General features: G+C 41.3%; 1 protein-coding gene and 1 long non-coding RNA gene across 2 annotated transcripts; both read right to left on the reverse strand.

Annotated features, from left to right (window-relative positions):
- Window positions 1-1,964: 1,964 nt before the first annotated feature.
- Window positions 1,965-16,451, reverse strand: LOC131243176 (uncharacterized). Its single transcript, XM_058242324.1, has 4 exons — window positions 16,108-16,451; window positions 10,732-10,834; window positions 2,343-2,504; window positions 1,965-2,259 (listed from the first exon to the last, which is right to left on the reverse strand). Exons 1-4 carry the CDS (start codon window positions 16,386-16,388, stop codon window positions 2,092-2,094), a joined length of 714 nt encoding a protein of 237 aa, XP_058098307.1. The 5' UTR covers window positions 16,389-16,451; the 3' UTR covers window positions 1,965-2,091.
- On the reverse strand, window positions 12,655-16,093 carry LOC131243177 (uncharacterized). Its single transcript, XR_009169924.1, has 2 exons — window positions 14,332-16,093; window positions 12,655-14,290 (listed from the first exon to the last, which is right to left on the reverse strand). It is a non-coding gene; the product is annotated as an uncharacterized LOC131243177 (long non-coding RNA).
- Window positions 16,452-22,276: the final 5,825 nt, after the last annotated feature.

Genomic DNA, 22,276 nt, shown 5'->3' on the forward strand with positions numbered 1-22,276 from the left:
TTTTAAAATTACCATTAACACTAAATTTCATACATTTCGTATCGTTAGATCAGCGATCTAACCCTTGGATCGTCAAGGGTTGTCCGTTTTAGGACTGTTTTGGCTATTAAGGCAATTGTCATTATACGAAACAATTGACGGTTTCTAATCATTAATCTAAGCATTCCCCAGCAGCTTATAAAGCCAAGCCACCACTCTTTGCACCTCTCTTGCACAAAATGTACTAACTAGCGCCACTATAGCTTCACTGCCCACGCCTTCGCCCGTGCCCGAGCCTGCTCTACTCCAAGTAAGAATACTCAACATGCAAAGATTTATACACCAAAAGTTTTATCCCACTGTATCCAATGTGGGACTAAATAAATAATTTTTTCTTTGTTTTTTTTTTTTTTCAAAATTATTTTGAAGGAAAAAGAATTTTCGAACTTTTTTAAAAATATTTTCTTTTTATTTTTAAACTAGAATTCTCAAAAATTCCTCACTTGGTTTTAAAATAGAAGAAAATTATGCCGGATATAAGAGACAACTCTTATGCTTAGAGAAAGATATCTTTACAATTTGAATCTTTTTTTAGTGCAAGTATCTTAACATTTTGTCGAAATTCCTAATAGTCGTAGCTTTGAACCAGCTATTCCTTTATGATAGAACCGAAGATACTACACACATAATAACATTTGCATTATATGACTTCCCTTGCATTACACGCTTAGCATTTTTAATGGCCATGTGCTTATCAGATTTCTTGAACGATCCTGAGAGAAACTCTAACTCTCATAAGAGGTAGCACAACTTCTACATTCATATATGTGAAATTCTTCTAGTGTTTCGGTTACTATTTAAAACATATGTTTTTTTAACTAGATTTCATTAAGAGTTTCAAGATTCAAGCAACTATTTGTAACAACCATCATTGTTCATCCTAGATGAGGTTATTTAAAGTTTAGTGCTAAAGCTTTCCACATATCAATTATTTATTTTTACTCGTTGAACCTGAACTTAAAGATTTTCTAATTTTAGGTTAGGTTTTCATAAGTGGTGAAACTTTGGTTGAAGAGTTTCAACTCCATCCTTCTACATTATCCGTACTACATCTCTTGTTAGAAGTTTAGTAAAAGAATCAACCAAGTTATTACTTGACTTCACATATGAGATCGTAATGATTTCATCTTAAATCAACGGTTTTACATAATCATATCTTAGACCTACGTGTTTGGACTTCCCATTATATGTGCCACTATAGGCTCTCGCTAGATTGGCTTCACTGTTACAATGAAGTGAAACAGCCGGTATAGGCTTCGCATAGAATAAGATTTCTAATAGAAGATCCCTTAGCCATTCAGCCTCTTTGTCAATTACAGCCAATGTTATTAACTCAGATCTCATCGTCGAGTTCGTTATGTAAGTTTGTTTCTTATATCCCCAAGAAATAACCGTACCTCCAACACAAAATAAGGTTCACCCATACATCATTAGGAACAATAAATAGGTTGACCCGCACACACAAACGCATGAAAAGAACAACCAAATGAAGAAACTTACCAATTTTGAGAGCTATGCTGGCCTGATTTTTCGATGAATGAACCAAGTCACCCAATGAGTTTATTCGGTTTTAAATATAAAAAATGGTGAAGTCGTCGATGTGATTAAAACTCATGACCTCACACGCTGAGGCCAAAAGGAAACTCATGTTAGGAAAACCGGAAGAGTTACTTGATCTATTCCTGAGTCTGGCTCACATTTTTTAAACAACGGGATAAAGACCATCCACCATCTATCTCAACCGCACATGTCAACTATATGGTAACAAGGACCATCCATGAAGCCACCACAATGGATGGCCCACAGCTCAAGCCTAACCAACCTGGGTCAAGCAGACCACCTGCCATTGCCATCACCCTTGGCTTTCATTCTCAATATCCAGATTTTATATGTTACAATCAATATTAGACAGAACAGGCATGATATTAACAAACATGCATTTATTTATTTTTATTTTTTGTTTGAAAATTAGAAAGTCGACAATAGTAGCAAGATATGTAGCTATTTCCGTGTTTCAAATCTAATCCTTAATTTACTTAATGGGATGTTCATTCATAAGAAGAAATGCAAAGTATCTTCCTTCTTTCCTTTGTGTTCACCCAACAGCGGATCGATGATGCTTCTCCACTTGTTGTAGTCAAGAGCCGATCCAGAATCAGGCAATGGAAATCCGTTGACGAAGAAAAAAGGTGTCCCTGTCACACCTCTTGAGCATCCATACTGCAAGACAGCATCCACAAGGTGAAGCTCATGCATGGAAACAATAGGCAAAACAAAGCTAAAGGCAAGGGTCAAGCACTCACCTTGAAGGAAATCCTGGTTGTCAGATCAGTTTGTCTGTCTTCGAAGGCTGATTCAACCGCAGATAAAGATGAATTCCCAACAACCTTCAACATTAGCTTCACTACATGGTCAACAACCAAGGCTCTGGACTTTGTATGGGTTGGTTTGTTGTAGTATTTCTCCTGTTTATGTCAGTGTCCACCACGCTTAGAATGGAATTGAGAAAATTGAATGAAGAAAAACCATGTAGATTTTGAAATAAAATGCAACAATGGCACTTGAGTAAATGACTTAACCCCTCGGATGCTTACAAATAAAAGGAAACAAGAACCAGTCATTGCTTGAACTCAACAATTTTCAAACCAATAACAGTTAAACCGAACAAAGAAAACAAGGCTTGCCCAAGCCAACCCCACGAGTTACCAACTCAAGCCCAGACACAGCCCTTTGGGCAAAGGCAAAGGCCCACTTTATCAACATTGAACACTTGCAAGCGTTAGGATACACACCTTTGGTTTAACTTGGTTTCAAAATAAATTTCGCTCCCCTTTGGGACATTGAAACAGGTAAGCTCACATCGTTTTGGGCTAGAACTATTCAAACTTGTCAAAAACACTCAAGAAGTTACATGTAACTTTTGGGCTTGGTGTAGTCTTCCCTGGATGCAGAATAAGGGACCTAAACGCATCATTAAGGGTTTAACCCCCCAAAGTTACATGTACTATGCCTCAGATGCAAGGAACAAAGGCACCAAATTCCAATTCAACCAACCACAAGGAGATTAGTTCAATTTGGTGGAACCCAATTCACCTTTCGTCAACCTAGCCAAGGTTTTCACCTACGATTCTCATAATTGGCATTCACCTAGACCGCTCAAAATCATATTTTACGGGTTATGTCAATAACTTACCCCACTCAATTCGGCAATGGTTATAATTTCATAAACCCTTCCCACTCAGAGGAGTTGCCTTTAACCCCCCAAAGTTACATGTACTATGCCTCAGATGCAAGGAACAAAGGCACCAAATTCCAATTCAACCAACCACAAGGAGATTAGTTCAATTTGGTGGAACCCAATTCACCTTTCGTCAACCTAGCCAAGGTTTTCACCTACGATTCTCATAATTGGCATTCACCTAGACCACTCAAAATCATATTTTACGGGTTATGTCAATAACTTACCCCACTCAATTCGGCAATGGTTATAATTTCATAAACCCTTCCCACTCAGAGGAGTTGCCTTTAATACTGCTTACCAAATTGGACTTGCCATTTAAGCCACCCAACTATTAGGACAGCATAAGAACTAGAAGCCCTATTTCAAACAATAATGCAAATACTCCTCCCAATATCATAGGTTAGGATACAGGGACTTCTGTCACCACCTAGATGTGCCAGTCTTATTTCCAAATAAACTACCCAAGGTCCCTAAATTCAATGAGACGAGCAACCTGAAGAACCATTAAGTTGCCTTCTACATTGAGTGCAGGATGATAGGAAATAACCACTCCACCCTTATCGATTATTTCCAAAGGTCATTAGAGGGGGATGCTCTAAGTTGGTTCTCATTAATCCCAATTCATGAATTAGACTGCTTTTGAAGACACTGTGGAGCAATTCCTAAAACAATACAACCATCTTACTGAAATCACTCGAGGATGGCTTTGATCTTCAAGATGTGAATCAGAAACCAGACAGAATTCACAACCTTCACAGAAAGGTGAAGAAAAGCAGCTACCAAGTCCAAAGTCAAGATGTAAGGAAGGGATGCAACCATAGAAAGATGGAGAACAGCAACTGCCAAGTCCAAAGTGAACGTGGAAGAAAGGGATGCAGTCCACATGATTTAAAAAAAAATAAAAATAAAAATAATAATAAATCAAGTGGACAAAGACCTTTGCCAAGCTATATGATAGAGCTTGTAGAATGAAAACCAACATTCAGAATGGTATCTCGGTGCCTTTTCGTAGAAGACACAACTATCAAAGTGGAATCCAATCCTAAAGGGCGCCAGAAAAGGAGATGAAAAGATCAAGTTAATATGCTGCCCCTGCTGCAAACAACCCAAATTTTCAGGGGTAGAGGCAACAACCAATCATGATCAAAGGCCTGGGGGAAATTTTAGAAACAACCAGATACCTTGGCAAGGCCAAAATAACTGAGTGTGAGAGTATTACCAACAGAATCAACCTCAAACTCAGGGTCTACCAAGTCCAACAAATGTGCAGCCTCAAATTCAAGTTCACCCCAAGTACAACCCCAACCTCCGGTACAAAACACAAACAAAACAAAATAGATAGATAAATAAATAAAAAACAATCTCGGCACAGTTACAATATTGTATCTCGACCAACATCCAGGTCCCGTAGGATAATAGACCGCACTGAACCTATTACCCGCCATTGTCACAATCATTGCAAAATATTTTCATGACATTATTGGTACAAGGTATCCTAGCCCTTCCACTTAAAAAGTCTAAACCTTGACCTGCTTGTTTGGGGGAATTTTGAGCAGTTCTAACGCTAAATTCACAACGAAAATGAGGTCTAAGAATATAAGAGAGAAGGGGGAAAAAACTTTGTAAGTGGGATCATAATGGACTCAAATTAAAAGCTAGAGATTACGATGGTAAGATGTAAAAAATAAATAAAAAGTAATTGTAAAGCCCCAATCTAAAGTTCCTCATCGTCATCGTCATTATCTAAGCCTTATCTCAACTAATTGGGGTCAGTTACATAAATCCTTTTCCACCATTCCACTCTATCAAGGGCCATCCGTAGCTTACATATTTTTTCAAAAACTTTTGGGTTTCAAAAAAAAAAAAAAAAATCACACTGATATGACTGATTTATTTGTGTACCAGCTGATATGATACAATATATTCTGGTTTGCTTTGAAGTGGTGTCTGGATTAAAGATAAATATTGGCAAAAGCGAGCAATTGGGGGTAGGTATATCAGGAGCTGAGACATCGTTTTTTGCAAGGCTATTTGAGTGTAAGGAAGGGTCCTTTCCAACTACATATCTTGGGCTACCATTGTGTTGTAGGTAAGCCTCCCAACAGGGTTTGGGATAGAGTCATCGAAAGATTTGAAACTAAATTATCGTAGTGAAGAAGCAGATATTTGTCATTATGGGGGAGGATAACTATGATTCAAGCGGCTGTCCAATCTTCCGATCTATTTTATGTCACTATTCAAATGCCCAAAGTTGGTATCCACTAGATTGGAAAGAATTAGGAGATATTTCTTTTGGAAAGGTTTGGAGGATAAGAAAAAGGTCCATCTCATGAAATGGGAAGACGTTTGTAAGCCAAAGTCCAGGGGGTGCAGGGTTGAGAAGTTTGGTGGTGGTCAATCAAGCATTGCTAGGAAAATGGGTATGGAGATTTGGGGTGGAGGGAGTGAGTTTATGGGGGGAGATAATAGTGAGGAAGTATGGGTCCGATTCTGGGGGATGGTGGACATGGTCTTCACCTCCGTATCGATCTTCATACTTGTGGAAAATGGTAAGTTCCATAAGGTATGGGAAGGGGTGGGTTTCTCCTTTGGCAATGGGTTGAAGATCAGGTTTTGGGACGATATGTGGGTGGATGAGAGGAAGTTGGGGAATATATTTCCTAGGTTAGCAAAGCTAACAAGAGAAGAGGGGATTCTAGTGGCTAGTTGTTTCTCCATGAGGGGACAGGAAGTAATATGGGCACCACCATGTAGAAGGAATCTAAATGACGATGAAGCAGAGGAATTTGTTAATTTGTCGAATCTCTTATCTAAGGTAAAGCCAACTCCATCTAAGCTAGATTTGATAGTGTGGCTAAAAGAGAAATCCAGGAAATTTTCAGTAAAATCATTCTTCAAATTGCTTAGTGGAGGTGTGTCGGCTTCTGGGGTTTCCACAACGGCGTTTGTATGGGACTTACAGGGCTCCTACAAAGGTTGCAGCTTTAGCATTGTTAGTGGGAAGTAACAAGGTGCTCACACTAGACAATCTTCGTGAGAGAAACATGATAATTCCAAATGCTTGCATCTTGTGTCTTCATGATGAGGAATTATTGGACCACGTATTCATCCTTTGCAAGTTTGCTTGCCAAGTGTGGGAAAATTTCCTTCATCTATTCCAAGTCATGTGGGTTGGGCCAAAATCAATAGGCCAATTTTTCATGATGTGGGGAGGAGGAGCAAAATTGGGTCAAAAGTATGGTGGCTATGCCTTTTGGTGGGGATTTGCTCTGTATGGTTAGAGAGGAATAATTGATGTTTTGGGAATCATGAAGGCCGAGCAGAGGAAGTATTTAGAAAGGTGAAGACGCTAGTAGTGGAATGGGTTAAAGCATCCAAGGCAGAGTTTCATTTTCCTGAAAGTTAGGTAAAGTTGTAGTTGTTTTCTTTCTCTTTGTATAGGTATATTTCCTTTTCTTTTTTCTTGGCTGTGGCCAAGTTTATTAATAGAAATGCAAAGTTTCAAAAAAAAATAAAAATAAATAAATACAATATTTTCTGTGTATTAGTAGATACAATACATGATAACTTGGACCATAGGCATAACACCATTCAAAGTTCGATATCCCCAATTAATACCAGAACTAGATGAAGTAGCATTTCTTCCATTCAAGCTAAGGTTTGAAAAATGGAAAGGAGTCTATGTGCGCCATTATAAAAGGAGAGAGAAAAATATGAAAAGGGACGAAGAGGAACAATGGATGTGAAAAAGAAATGGGAAGGAAGGGAAGCCCTCTTTTTCAAAAGGTATTGATATTTTATTGAGAAGAGGCGTAAGCCTCGGAATTTATAAACACACCCGAGAAGAGGGCAACAAAAACAATCCTTCGGACCCTTAATATTTGAAGCTCAATCTATTACATAGGATCTGGCCCTCCTGAACGCATCGATAGCCCCCAAACTTCTATTGGGGAAGCATCTATTGTTCTACTCTCACCACATTCCGACCAATAAAGCTAATCTCCACTCAAGCTAAGGTTTGAAAAATGGAAAAGAGTCACGGGGAATTTGGTACTCTCGGATCCTGTCGAGGGTAATAATGTTGTGTTGTTTTTTCTCTGGTGTACATGGTTCAAGTTGTCTTATGAAGTTATTTCCCAATTCCATAAATCCCTCAGCGTTGCTTTTCATTTTATCGGGGTCAGCATTTGTATCTCATACCATTTTCTTCCACATTGATCATCCGGCCTTCCAAGTCACTCATCTATTTTTTCAAATGATTATTCAGGTTGTTCACCTATTTTGTGAATATTTTCATCAATTGTTGCATGGGTCTCGCCATGTCCTTGGCTTTCGCCCGCCATTTCAGGACTGTGGGAAGTCTAGCTTTTCATGTGCATGCAATTCCCAAGGTAGCAAACCTGGCTCGGAATATAGCAGATCAGAGCACAGATCTAGAATGTAGGACATTTCCAAAGGTAGATCCGAAAAGCAAATCTGGACACTGAACATGTCCAATAGAAAATATGATCAAAGATCCAATCATAGAGTGATTTCAACGTAGAATTTGAAACGTAGATCACATAAATCAACAAATCTGGATGCAGATTGGGAACACACAACATGCCAAACAGCAGATCCAATTACAGATCTAACCACATAATGCTTCCAACAACAAATCTTAGGGCATGTTTGATTTTTCAAATACAGTGTAAATACACGGTAAATGAGTAATGATTACTCTTTACATCTATTTGAAAATTCATGTGTAATTCTGCTTGGAAAACTGGTCCAAATGGACTGGTTTAAATTTGTGGGCCCTGTTGTGATATATATGATGTATTTGTGCCGTCCATCCATTCTAGCATAACATTTTGAAGCATGAACCAAAAAATGAGGCCGATCCAACACTCAAGTGACCCACACCAAAGGAAACAGTGGCCCTAAAAAATTTTTAAAGGTAGGTATTTGATTTCCTAAATCCTGTGGTGTGGCCCACTTGAGCTTTGGATCTTCCTCATCTTTTTGGATGATGCCCTAATTTCAGTTGGGATAATGGATAGACGGTGTGGATAAGTCACATATATCATTGTGGGCCCCACGTATATTTCACAGCACAATCGGTTTTTGTGTCGAAAAAAGCCAGCGTCAAATCAAGCATTGGTACTGCTGCTGTAATTACTTGGGGAAATCATTATTACCCATTTTCCCTGTATTTACCATTGGTTTGGAAAATCAAACAGGCCCTAAAAGTTAAAATGTATCACAACCTCCTCTCTTATTTGGTGATGCAGATCTAAGAATTTTTCTTGAATGGCTAGGATGTAGTGGCTGCTTTGGGGTTTATGGGTGTAGATCTAGGATTGGCAAGACGGGCGGCAACAAATTCAAGGGTGGTAGTGAGGAAGCAGATGCTTCAAAATGTTAACAAGTATAAATAGCTCCAAAGTGGAAACAGGAGTGTGAGTCCGAAGCATGATTCAAAGCCGGAGTAGGACCAAGGGAGAAGGTTCCTAACAAGGTATTCTATAACGGTAACGGTGGCTGTAATGGCCACCACCATTACTTTACGACATGGTGTAACGGTTGTTATGGAGCCGTAACGGCCATTACAGTCTCTTTTTTTTTTTTTTTATATTGAAAAAAAACTGAAAAACCTATATCGGCCCCATAATCACTATTACGGCTTTTACGGCGGCGTAACGGCCCATTATGGGGGCTATAATGGCATTTCCAGGTCATTTTTTCCTTACAATCTCGTAACGTGTAATTGGTTGTCACTGTTACTTTTACGTAACGACCTTTACAGCCTTGTAACGGCCTTTACAACACACCATATTCCTGCAACTAAATATAGAGTTAGAGAGGTGTTTAACACAAAATATGTCTGTGGCCCAAGTAGAGAATGATTTGATGATGATAATGTGAAGAAGAGATGAGAATATTGAGAGAGAGAAGAAGAAGGAGAGTTTGGGAGAGATGGTGTGTTAGGCTTACTTGCCCTAACACATAATATTTTATTATAATAAAGCACATAGTATACTGCAGGAGAAGAGGGAAGTGTGCACATGCACTTACACTAAGGGCCACTAACCACATACACAGTACACTAGCATTCTCTATAGCCCATCATGTGGATTGCTATCATAGAACTCAGCCAAATGTTTAGGAAATTAATGCAACTAACAAAATTCTTTGGAATGGAATATACCCATGGTGTGTTGTAAAGGCCGTTACGTAAAGGTAACGGTGGCAACCGTTACACGTTACAGGGCCATAACAGGCATAAGAGCCGTTATGGAAAAAAAAAATGACGCATAATTGCCATTAACGGCACATTACATCCCCTATAAAGGCCATAATAGCCCCGTAATGGTCTATTATGGGACATATCGAGGTTTTTCATACTTTTTAATCAACATTATGGGGCCGATACATGTTTTTTGGGGGTTTTTTCAATAAATAACAAAATAAAAAAGAAAGACCGTAACGGCTGTTACAGCCGTTATGCCCCATATCAAAAAGGTAATGGTGGTGGCCGTTACGGCCACCATTACGGTTACAGAATACCTTATATACCCCAACAAAATAGTAAACAAAATACATTATATTAATAGTATTTAAAACTAACTATAAAAAAAAGTTTCCCTGAGGAGCACGCTCCAGTCGTAACTGTACCATTGTAAGCTACAATGGTATGGGACAGATATGGGGCCACATGATGTATGGACACAATCCAAGACGGCCATCGGATGCATCCACTCATGTTGCCCCCAACACCCAAAAATCTGGGTGATCCGTGAATCAGGTGGGCCACAGCACAGGTTTTTTTTTTTTTTTGAAAGATGACAAATTTTATTAAAACCCCGCAAAGCACGAGGAAAGAAAAGAAACAAAGAAAAACAAAACTACAAAGGGAAAGGGACGGCAGGAGCTATCTTGACACAAACAGCCCAATCTGAAACCAGATGTTTCACTTCACAAATGACCTCTCTAACTCCCTCCTCATTCCGGAAGGGGCCACAGAACAAGTAACAATATGGAAAGGAGTGCCCACCCTTGATTTGCATGGGGTGCCAACCGTGTTGTGTGTATGCAATACAGGCCATTCAGAACCTTCATCGGTCCTGGATCAAGGGTTAAGGTAAAAATCAGGCTGTTTTGCTACTCAAGTAGACCATGGTGCAAATCAAGGGTGTGCCTTCCTTGACATCATGTTCCCATGCTGTGGTCCACCTGAATGATGGATTGGGTCAATTTTTTGAGATCTGGATGTAGCATGAGCTGATACAACTAATGGGCAGGTTAGATGTCCTGCACACATCATGTGGGCCCCACAATTGCCCAGTACCAATACTACTAGAGCGCTCTTATAAAATAATAATAATAATAATAATAAAAACATCCATGATTGAAAAGGACTGATTAGTTAACCTAGAAAAGCTGGTTTTAAAAGAAGAGAGGCTCCCAACCTGATGCTTGAAGAACAGCTCCAACAATGGGTATGTAGTAGATGCATTCAGCTTATTAGCAATATGCAATGCACGACAAGTAACATATGCATTGTCATGGTAACTGCATATCATAAAAAGATGAGAATAAGTAACAATAAAAACACAGAGAAATGATAACAAACACATTATGAAGCCAAGGAAATCATTCTAAGGATGGAATAAAACCCTGCTTCGGAAAGAGAATGAGAAGGAAATTTATCACAGTGCTAGGAATTATGAGCCTTTTCCTCACGTTCCAACAGATGAAAACATCATTAGAAAGATCGAGTTATGCATGCTTTTATCTCACTTTGCAGCAGTAAGTGCATGAATGTTTCCAAGAAGATTGAGTGGTATGCAACAACATAACATTCCTAAGACAACAGAAATGCTAGGGATGGAACATACCAAGCTTTACTAAGATTTAACAAAGGGAATTCTCAAAGATGCAATAAACTATTTACTCTTTTTTCAAGTTTTAAGAGAACTGAAGAGATACCATATTGAATGGGTCAACCAAATAAGTGAAGAGACCTCATATTGAATGGGTAAACCAGATCAATAAGCAAGAATACCACTCCGCTATACATGACGAAGAGGAATTTGCAGAGATCTAATCACTCCAGGAATGCTATCCTTACAGCCCTATCCCTTTGGCAACCCATCCACTAGGAAAAGCCTCACTCCAATTGACTCTTGGAGGCTCTTTCAAGAACCCAAGGTCACAAAATTTGAATCCCAATAACCTGTGGTTCTCACAAAGAAAAAGGAAACGAAAATTTCACTGAAAGGTTCTATCATGGGTCATTTCAAAATTTGTAAACATGGGACCGTGACCACTTTTCGGTACATTCTTTTTCTACCGAGTTTTAATTAGAGAAGAAATTACAGAAGACCCAATAGGAGCTGGAAAAAATTTATCAATTACTGAATATTATATTAGAGAAAAATATATATAAAGGACTCAGCTAGGAGCTGGAAAGTCGAACCAAAAAAAAAAACACAGCCCAACAACAGGACCATGGACAACAACCATACAAGATACAACTAATATAAACGTGCTTGATAAATGATTGGTGAATCAGCACAGATCATGGTAGAGGGGAAGCCCCATGTTTGGCTAGCAGATCTGCAACCACGCTTCCTGATGGAAATCATGAACAACTGCAAAGCATGATAGATGTCCAGAATTTCCTCCATGACATTGGCCAACCTCCAATGAAATCTAGCATTTTCTTTTGAATCACATGAATGGACGGATACTTTATTTTCTATGCCATCCATTATCTATTATGGTGTTAGAAACTATTGCACTTTCATCTTGCTATTGCCACCTCTTATTTGAAATCTTTGGAGAGTATTATACATATCATTGAAATCCCTAAAACATTATAAAAACAAATTGATATCTAACATCTCAATCAATGTCAACTTCTACAAATGAATATTTCCTTAAGAGAAGGATCATTGGTCCTCAAAAGCTCATCCATACGGTTGCAACTACACCGTGTTTGGATGGACTTGGGGCAAATTCAGCTGAAATTGTGCTGTGTTTAAGCTGTCACTAGAAAATCATAAGTTGGAACCAGGCTGAGTTTCCAAACCAAACAATTGATCAAGCCGAGTTTTGCTTGAGACTGCCAAGGCCCAATAGGCTGACCCATCCTAGCTCAGCCTGACATATTAACAAATGGGCTGGATATCTGCCTTGTGGGCCCAACCCAAGCCCAATTCCTTAGCGGCATACTGGGCTGGGCTTGGACTTGGGCCCTTGGCTAATGGGTCAAACCAGGGCACAGTTCATAGTTGCTTGAACCAATTGCAAACTCTACTCAAGCAGAAGGATTTTGGCTTCGAACAAGCTTCAATTGAAGATATGGGAACCTCCATGTTGAATTTGAGTTTTTTTATTTTTTATTTTTTACTTAATGGATACTTTTTTTACCTTTGAATCAGATGAATGGATGGATACCTTGTTAGAAAATAAAAAGGGAAAACAGCAAAACAAGATACAACCAGTGCCTAAACAAGGCACCAAAAAAATGCAATGCTAATACAACAGCAGTAGCATCACCTCCTACCAAAGTCCCCATTAACCCCTTTCCAAAACCTAGAGACTTGGTCTTCCCACTGTACCTACAAACAACTTAACATGACAAACAGCTGTCCACTGCCTCTTCCATTAATTTCGCAATTTCGCATGGCCAGAACCTTGTCACAGACCAATCATTCCCATGGACCTAACTCGTGGACTTGGCCGCCAAATATATTCTCATCTTGCACATTGGAGAGGTTTGTACTATGGAGAATTTTAGGAGTGTGTGAAAATTGTAGAGAATGGTAGGAGGGTTTATAAAAAGTTCTACAATTGTGTGGAGAGGTCTAGAGTTGTGTAGAATGGTGTAGAATTGTGCAGAGATCTTTAGAAGTTTCTAAAGAACTCTAGTAGAGTCTTGGAGAGAAGAGTGGAATGTTCTAGGAAAGTTCTAGAGTGTTCTTGGCTGTTGGATGAGTGCCATGTGGTATAATCCTAGCCATACATGTGTAGGTTCTACATTCTTCCTAGCTCCATATGAGGGGTCCTCATTTGGAGAGCATCTAAGATAAGTTATAGTTTTGAGAGCTTTAATGAAATATGCAATGCTCTGCCATACACTCATTGTGCCTCTCTTACATTCTAGTGAGCTTTGGTGCTTATAGCAAGCATACACCTGGGGAAGGATGACTCATTCATGAGTGGGACTATGAAATGAGTGTTGCACAGTATGCGCTTGGGGAAGCACTTTGAATTATGACAACCGCTCTCAAGCCACTTAATAACTACACTAGAATCACCTTCTAAGATCAGCTGGCTACGGGAAAAGAGAGACACCCACTTTAACCCATGCAGCAGGGTTGCTGCTTCTGCATACTTTGAGTAAGAATACAGAACTCATTCTCCGAACTTCTATCTTTGTCTTAGCTTGTCATCCATCATCTTTTGGTTTAGGATGCGTTTGATTTAACCCAATATCATGACATTTCATGATTAATTAGTGTAATTTGGTGCAAATTTTCATGATATTTCATTAAATTTAGTACAAATAAACACACCCTTAGTCTGCAGTCAGTTACTTCATTATTTGTAAAGAATTAAATAATAATAATAATAAAAGCAAAGGGCTCTACATGAACATCTTGGTCAATAATGATCCAATTGTGCATGACCTTGTGTCTTGTAAAGTGCACCAACTCATTGATAGTTTGAAATATTTGTGTGCATGCATTACCATATATAATATTTACTGATGGTAACTAAGCAATGGCCCAAGTTCCATGCATGCCAGTGTGGGCAGTACAAATCTGGGACCAAGCACAATTAAAGAAGGACACTGATGACAATACCATAACCATCTTATTTCACCTGTTGAATTACTACTGAAGGTCTTTACCAATTCATCCAATGGCAACAAAGTGGATATTTTAGGATCATATGATCAGTGCGACTCTTGGTGCATGTTCCATCCACAATACGGCAACCGCACTAGCATACCTCACACTAGGTACCTATTGGTGTTACTTCCGCAAACCTAGAGCCACGTGGCTGGAACTTTAATGAAGATCCACCGTCCATCAGCTATGCTGCCAGCATTAAGCATGGAACCCAAAACTCAAGTACGCCACACCATAGGAAATAGTTGTGTTGGAACACCCACCATTAGTTTCATAAAGGACCAACAGTGGTGATGCATGCCATCCAATCCATTCATCTGATGTGACTCATTTGGATGAAAAAATTACCCGGAATTACAGTATTCCAAAACTTAGGTGGGCCACACGATGTTAGAGGATCCATGTATCATTTTAAGGTGACTCACCTGAGTGCCTAATCTTTAATATCAAGGCCAAACAAAAGGTGGTGTACCTGATAGATGGAATGGATTTCATGCACATAAGTCATTTCCCCCATGTTAGAGAACGTAAACCTAGTAGGTACCTGCGCAGGGTCATCTTGCACATGAATAGTCCATATCTACATAAGTGTACAACATGAGCTGGGAAGTCATCACCATTTAACACAATGTGGCAAACGAAACAACGGTCAGCCACTTAAATCGGTACATAGAAAACAGTAGTAACATAAGGGGTTTGTACAATCCTTTAGTTATAAAAGGTTTGTAGTAAAGACACTACAAGGCTGTTTAGATGCCTAACTTTGTCTATTAAGTGAAAGGAGAGCTTTTGGAATCTTGGAAAATTGTTGCGTTTCGTATTACAGGTAATCTGATTACAGACCAATAGTCATTTATTTATTTTTTATTGTGGCTCTCGCAACCAACATACACACCACTTGCAGGTATGTTTTTTCTTCTTCTTTTTTTTCCCCATTTCAAGTGGAAGATCTCACCTGCTTCAAATATATGAGAGAGAGAGATGTACAAATGAGTTTGGAGGGGCTAAAATGGGAGAGAAAGGGAAAGGAACACGTAAAGAAGAAGACACTGGATGCAAGATTTGTTAGCCCTTGTTATTCGGAGCCAATGTAACCCAAAGTTCGATGGCGCCCGCTGTGGTGTCCATGCGACATCCACGCTGTCCATCACTTTCTCCAGCTCATAATAATGGGTGATGTGTTTTCCCTTCATCCTTGCAGGAACCACCAATAATGGGCTAGATGGCATATAATCATCATGATGAGCCCCACGAAAATTTTGATGGTAGACTTTCCTATTCCCAATTTTTCTTGTGGTGTGGCCCACTCAATTTTTGGATCTGCCTCAATTTCAGGCTCACATCCTAACATGAGCTGGAGAAACTAATAGACAGAATTGATGTCATACGGACATCATGGTGGCCCCACACAAACCTATGTTTGGCATCCCATCATCATTGTTCCATGTGGTGTGACCCATCTGACTGGGTGATTTTTTTGCCTTAAAGAGTCAAACATTGAGGACATTTGAATCAGTGGGCCCAGTTTTGTGGCACACTTAATGCTTGATCTAGCCTAAAAATCGGCCCAGGCTTTATCAAGATGGGTTAAACCCAATGACTCATCTTAAATGAAGCTTAGATGGGATTTCCCACTCCAAGCTCTATTTACTTTGAATACCTCATTACAGGCTGTAAGCACTTTACAGATTATCCAGACACAGAAAACTGTTTACTTTTAAACACTTTATAGGACAGACTGTAAACACTTCACACCTGAAAGTACTAATTATCACAGTAAATAAGAATCTGCGTTAAAAAATGGTTAGAAATGAAAAGAAGCAGGCATACACTCAAACGAAAAACTAAGAAAGGGGAAATCAATCAAGAGCACATAAATGAGCAGAAGAAAAGGCGATGGCGAGGAAGAACCGATATACTTACGGTAGTGGGAAGGGGTGGACGAAGAGAGAGACCCGATGGGAGTAGTGCTTGAGGGCCTCCTTCAAAGGGGGCCAAGAGTCCCTGCTATCGGGGCAGACAGGGTCGAAGAAGGCATCGATGATGATGGAGTCCGGTCCAGGATAGTGGCCTTTGTACAGGAAGCCATCGTACCTGGGCGGGATTGCGACCTGAGCATCCGCCGTCCGTCCACCTAAGAAAGAGAATATCAAAGCAAGGAAGAAGGAGGATAAGATTCTTCGTTTCTCACGCCCACTCGACATCTCTTCTCGTTTTGCGGTATTTCCTGCAAATACGACGAATTTATAAGAGAATCGGAGTCTTCTACGTATGCAGCGGTATTTCCTGCAAATACTTACCCCCAGCCGGACCTGATAAAGAGACGGACGGTCCCGTCAGGGGCTCTGTGGAGCACCATGATGTATATATTTTATCCACGCCGTCCATTCATTTTGAAAGATGATTTTACGGAATTTGCTTAAATTGGAGAAAGATTAAAGGCTCGAGTGAACCACACCACATGAAACAGCGGAGACTGGAAGCCTACCCTTAAAACTTCCCAAGCGGCCACGGAAGTCTTCGGTCAAACTGACAATTTCTGTTTTCCCTCCATCGAGTTCTATGCGAGCTTATTTAGGGCGTGTTTGGACAGGCCCATCCCACGGGATTAGATTGTAATAGGGTGGATTGCATTCAATGATGGCTGTGTCAGTGGATTGCAGGCAATCCCATGGGATCCCTAAATCCAGGGAATCTACCACCAAGTATGTTTGGCCCGCCTGGTCAATCCGGGATTACGCCCAGCCAATCCCTTCCAATTTGTTCATCTAAACATGTCCCAGGCAAAAATCATGGGATTAGGTGGGATTAGAAGGGATTGGGTGGATTTCAAGGTAATGATGGTGATGTCAGTGGATTGCTGGCAATCCCATGGGATTGCTCCAATCCAGGCAGAATTTCATCGTCCTTGTTTGGCACGCCTGGCCAATCCCGGGATTACTCCTTCCAATCCCTTCTAATACAATCTAATCCAATCCAGCCTGCCCGGCCAAACAGGTTTGAGGCAAATAGACATTGCAGTCGGCCCATGAAAGTTTTCACCGGTAGTCATACCTAACCATATTAACACGTTGGAGGAAAGAGCCCCTTGTGTTGGACATGGGCTAGTGGGGCTCACTAGTGGGCAATCACCCGTCGGTGAGTACATTGGGGTTTAGCTTCTTTTTATTTATATTTTTCTTATTTGCATATGAAGTTGAATTTCAAATTCTAGTTTAAATAAAGATTTAAACAAAGAGAACCAAATAATTTATGGTCTCATCCAAGCTCTACCTTCTTTTTTATAAATGGGAAGAGGCTATCTCGTGAATAACATGTTAAGCAACAATGAGAGTAAAAAGAATAAAGCAATAAACTAAAATTTGTCCATTTAACTTATCCTTAGAATGATCTAAGCTATAGATCATAAGACGAGACTATCTATACGGTATAATTAGAGGGGTGATTAGACTCATCTGCTCTAGTAGTGGTTAGATGGACCGCTAGATCTGGACTGTTCATCTTCGGCTTCGCGGAGGTCTCATATTGTGTAGACCGTCAAATCTTGAGGGCTCACTCTTCCACATAGACTTTCAGTTTGGATACTTATGAATAAGTTACTTTTTAACTTATGTTAAAAAATAACTTGTAACTAAAAGCTACTTAACAAATTATTTTTAGAACTTTGAAACCTATGGCTTTTCTATTTTCTCTCTCCAGGTCATACCTAAGGAGGCTCTCTCATGTTACATATCAAAGGAGGGCTCCCAAGGTATACTGTCCAAATTAGAGGTGGGATTCACACGGTGGACAATTGACATAAAAGCTGGGCTCCAGATGATGGATGGCCCGATATTAATTAGGGTCCACTTATGGATGGTCCACATCAAAAGTATGCCCGTAATGATAAAAGGCCAATATCCAAAGCAGGCTGATATGATGGATGGCTTTAAAGGTGGGGCCTACACGATGGACGATTCACATAAAAAATGGGCTCCACATGATGGGCGATGGACATTAAAGTCGAGCAACACATGATGGATGGCCCATATTTGCAATGAGCCCACATTTGGATGGTCCACATCAAAAGTTTGCCCATAATGATGAACTACCCACATCCAAGGCGAGCCGCACATGATGGGCAACCTACATTGAAGGTGGGACACACATGATAGATAGTCCACATCAAATTTGGGCTCCACATGACCGACAATTAATAATGGTGGGCCTCACATGATGAATGATCCACATCAACGTGGTCCCCACATAATAGATGGTCCACATCAAAGGTCGGCACTAATGATGAATGGCCCATATCAAGGAGGACTCCACGTGATGGACAACCCACATCAGAGGTGTAACCCACAAGATGGACTGTCAACATCAAAGGTGGGCCCCACATGATGATAATAACATTAATGGTGGGCCCCACATGATAAATGACTGATATCAAAGATGAGGCCCTATTAATGAACAATGCACATAAAAGGCCAATCCCTAATGATGAATGGCCTGCATCCAAGGTGGGTCTCACATGATGAATGACCCGCATTAAAGGTGGGGCCCACACAATGAACAATCCACATCAAAGGTTGGCTCCAAATGATGTTATGAAAAAATATTGATTAAAAATATTATATATATATATATATATATATATATATATATATCTATATATATATATATATATATATATATAAGTGTTATGGTTTCTTGCTCCTATCGAGGTCAAACTTGGTGGCACCAATAAGCAAAGCCTCGGACTGATAGCGTCCGACCCGAGGTGATTTCAAGGGCTCTTGCAGAATTACAGCATCGACCTAAGACTCGAAAGAAGTTGTCACACATCCGACGAGCAGGAACTCAGAACGATAACAATACATCCGAGCCAACCTGCCTCCGATTCCTTTTGCAAGAGTTCTCATGTCAGCATGCAGAAGAGACCGTCACACACCCGTCCAGCATACCTCTGACCTGATCCTCTTTACTTAGCACGTCAATAATCGGCTCATCCATGGGCTCGGGTCATCGAACAAAATCTGAGCCGCGAGGTTAGCTCGAATGATAACTCAGTCCGCTCGAATGATAACTCAGTCAGCAATGGCATTAATGGACAAAATCCAGTAACACACGACAGGAGTAATGCCTAACGCACAATCTCCCGGTAACAACCAACGACCGCACATGCGTAGCTCTCGCATAATGGTGATGACCATGCCGAGATTATCAGATACGTTCAGCATGGCCCTAAGGTATAAATATGAATCATTTCTACAGGAACAAGTACGCAATATCTAGTACTCTCACCCTACTCTACACTATTTAGACCCAGTTTCCTAACGTGACTTTGGCATCGGAAGGTCCCCTGCTCTAGCGAGGGTCTCCTTTGTCTTCTATTTATATAGGACCGGAGTTAGTTCCGAGCATACGAAGCTCGACGAAGGGTGATCCAAATTTTAGCATCAACATTTTGGCATCGTCTGTGGGAAATCAAATAAAAAGACGAGAAAGCTTTACTAGAAATGGCGAGAGGAAAGAAGAAAGTGCTCTCAGTAACGACTATGAAACCTGAGCCGAGCGGGTAACCTCACTCGTTTTCACTACTGCATACCGAGTCGGCTCTGATGGGGCCGTCTCAGTGGACCCGAAGCCGAAGAGGTAAATACAGGGCCTTGCAGAGTGAGGTACAGATGTTAAGGGATAAGATCAACCAGATGAAAGAACAGTAGGGACAACAACCGCCTCTCAATCAAGAAGAGATGGCCCCTGTGGTTGAGGAAGAGTTGCCGCATGTGAATTCCCATGCCAGAGCATCCTAAGACTTATCTACTCAAGCCCCGGATCCCTACACGGCATGTGGAGCCGACCTACGTATCTGCGACCTTAGTGCTGCCCCGACAGACCTTCGCCACGAGCTAGAGAGGAGAAGGGGCAGAACGCCTGAGGTTGAATTTCCTCAGGAGACTGTGTTGAAAAATCGGAACCCATGGGAAGCTCAGCTTAACGAGCTCTAGAATCAAATCAAGACCCTGCAGTGGAACCAGCAGACCTCGGCTTCGACTGCGGTGGAAGCGATGATGGAAGAAACTGAACCTCCCTTTACCAGCGATGTTATGAGCACAGAAATGCCTCTGAGCTTCAGGATGCCCCCATTGCTCAGTATTCGAGGTCCGGTGACCCCACAGAGCAAGTGTAATCCTACCGCTCGTGGATGCAGATTCAATTCGCCTCTGAGGTGATGATGTGTCGAGCATTCTCGATAACTCTTATTGGGGCCGTAAGGAATTGGTATCGATAGCTCATGCCGAGGTCGATCAACACCTTCACCAAGCTCAGTAGGTCGTTCCTGACTCAGTTCATTATTGGCAAGAAGAGTCGAAAGCCATCGGCCCACTTGCTTATCCTCAAGCAAAAGAGCAGAGAGTCGTTGAAAGACTACATCTCCCGTTTCAATGAGGCCGCCTCGGAAGTAGATGACTACTTCGACAAGATGGCACTGTCCACAATGATTAGCGGACTCAAGGAAGGGAGATTCCTGTTTTTGATAGGGAAGAACCCACCTTCAACTCTTGGTGAACTTATCAGCTGCGCACAAAAGTATACGAATATTGAGGAATTCTTTAGCTCACGCAAGAGCAACCAGACCTCTAAGCCCTCATCTAAAGGGAAGAGACGGAGGGATGAAGTGCTGCAACATTCAAACAAAAGGAGGTCGGACGACAATGCTTCCTGGGACAGGAGGCCGAGTAGGAGGCCCGAGAGCAAGTTTAACTCATACACTCATCTCAACACATCTCCAGAACAGATCTTGCTAGACATTCGAGATCAGAGGCTACTGCCAGTGGGACAAATGCAAGTACTGCCACTTCCATCGCGACCATGACCACAACACTAGTGACTACGTCGACTTAAAGGAAGAGATCGAGACCCTCCTTCGCAAGGGTCATCTGCTCCAGTACGTGAAGGAGGAGAGGCAGACTGGGAAGGATGACCAGCCTCGCAAAGATGCAGATGAGGCCATAGAGATCCGAATGATCTATGGTGGCCCATCCGATGGCGGAGATTTGAATCGGGCTTGTAAAGCTCACTCCAGGAGCGCCAACCTCGAGTACTATGTCTACTTGGCCGAAAGGCTAAGGAAAGAGCTCCGAGTAAGCCCCTGTAGCCTTACGTTTATAGAGGACGACACACGGGGAATCTAACATTCCCATGATGATACCCTGGTGATTGCAATGACAATAGCCAACCACAAGGTCTACTGTATCCTGGTCGACATTGGAAGCTCGACCAATATACCGTACTCAGAGGCGTTCAACAGGATGGGGATAGATAGGTTGCGCCTCCGACCTGTAAGACCCGTATCCCAACCCGTACCACTCCATAGACTCTCGCGATCCTTCCCGACGAATTCCAGCAACCCGCGACTTATGATTGACGTTTGCGTGCAACCCTAAGTCGTATCCTGTAAATCTGAGTCGGCTTAATTCGAGACTTGTACCATTGCGACCGCGTCATCGCCGCGGTTCCAACGTCGCGACTCGTGCACCGACCCAATACCCAGGCCAGGAGATGTGGGCCCGCGTTCAGTTTGAGAAAACGCCGCGCATTTGCAATTCCAAGAGGGTCTCTACCCAATGTCACATCAATCAATCAATCAAGGGTCAAATACACATCACTTCACACCCCATCCCCAAGCAACTCCAAAGTCAAAGCCACCCATCCCTTACATGTCAAAGTACACATCACCCATCACTCACCTTTTCACCCATCACCCTCTTACATCACTCACACCTCTCTCTCTCTCTCTCATTTTCTTCATTTTCAAGCAACCATGAAATTCCAACGTCCTAGCTCTCCATGAGAGGAGCCAAGTGTGGCCCACCTTCATACCACTCAATCCAACCCTTGGATCATCATCTTGACCGTTGAAACCGTCCCCTTGGAGCTCTAGATCGTGTTGGCGGAAGAAGGAAGAAGAGATTAAAGGTGGGTGGATCTTCATTGTTTGTGGGTATTTCTCTCTCTCTCTCTCTCTCTCTCTTCCCTTTCTTTTATGATAAGTGGCTCACCTGATGATGCATGTAATAACCTTACCGTTCATCCGGTAGGATCA

Source organism: Magnolia sinica, chromosome 4 (genome assembly GCF_029962835.1).
Source record: "Magnolia sinica isolate HGM2019 chromosome 4, MsV1, whole genome shotgun sequence".
Lineage (NCBI taxonomy): Eukaryota > Viridiplantae > Streptophyta > Magnoliopsida > Magnoliales > Magnoliaceae > Magnolia > Magnolia sinica.

Coding starts and splice junctions, on each gene's coding strand:
- LOC131243176 (XM_058242324.1), bottom strand. CDS start 16,388: ATGTCGAGTGGGCGTGAGAAACGAAGAATCTTATCCTCCTTCTTCCTT. Junction 2,505..10,731: donor AGCTGTTCTTCAAGCATCAG/GTTGGGAGCCTC, acceptor TGACATAAACAG/GAGAAATACTACAACAAACC. Junction 2,260..2,342: donor CAACCAGGATTTCCTTCAAG/GTGAGTGCTTGA, acceptor GCTGTCTTGCAG/TATGGATGCTCAAGAGGTGT.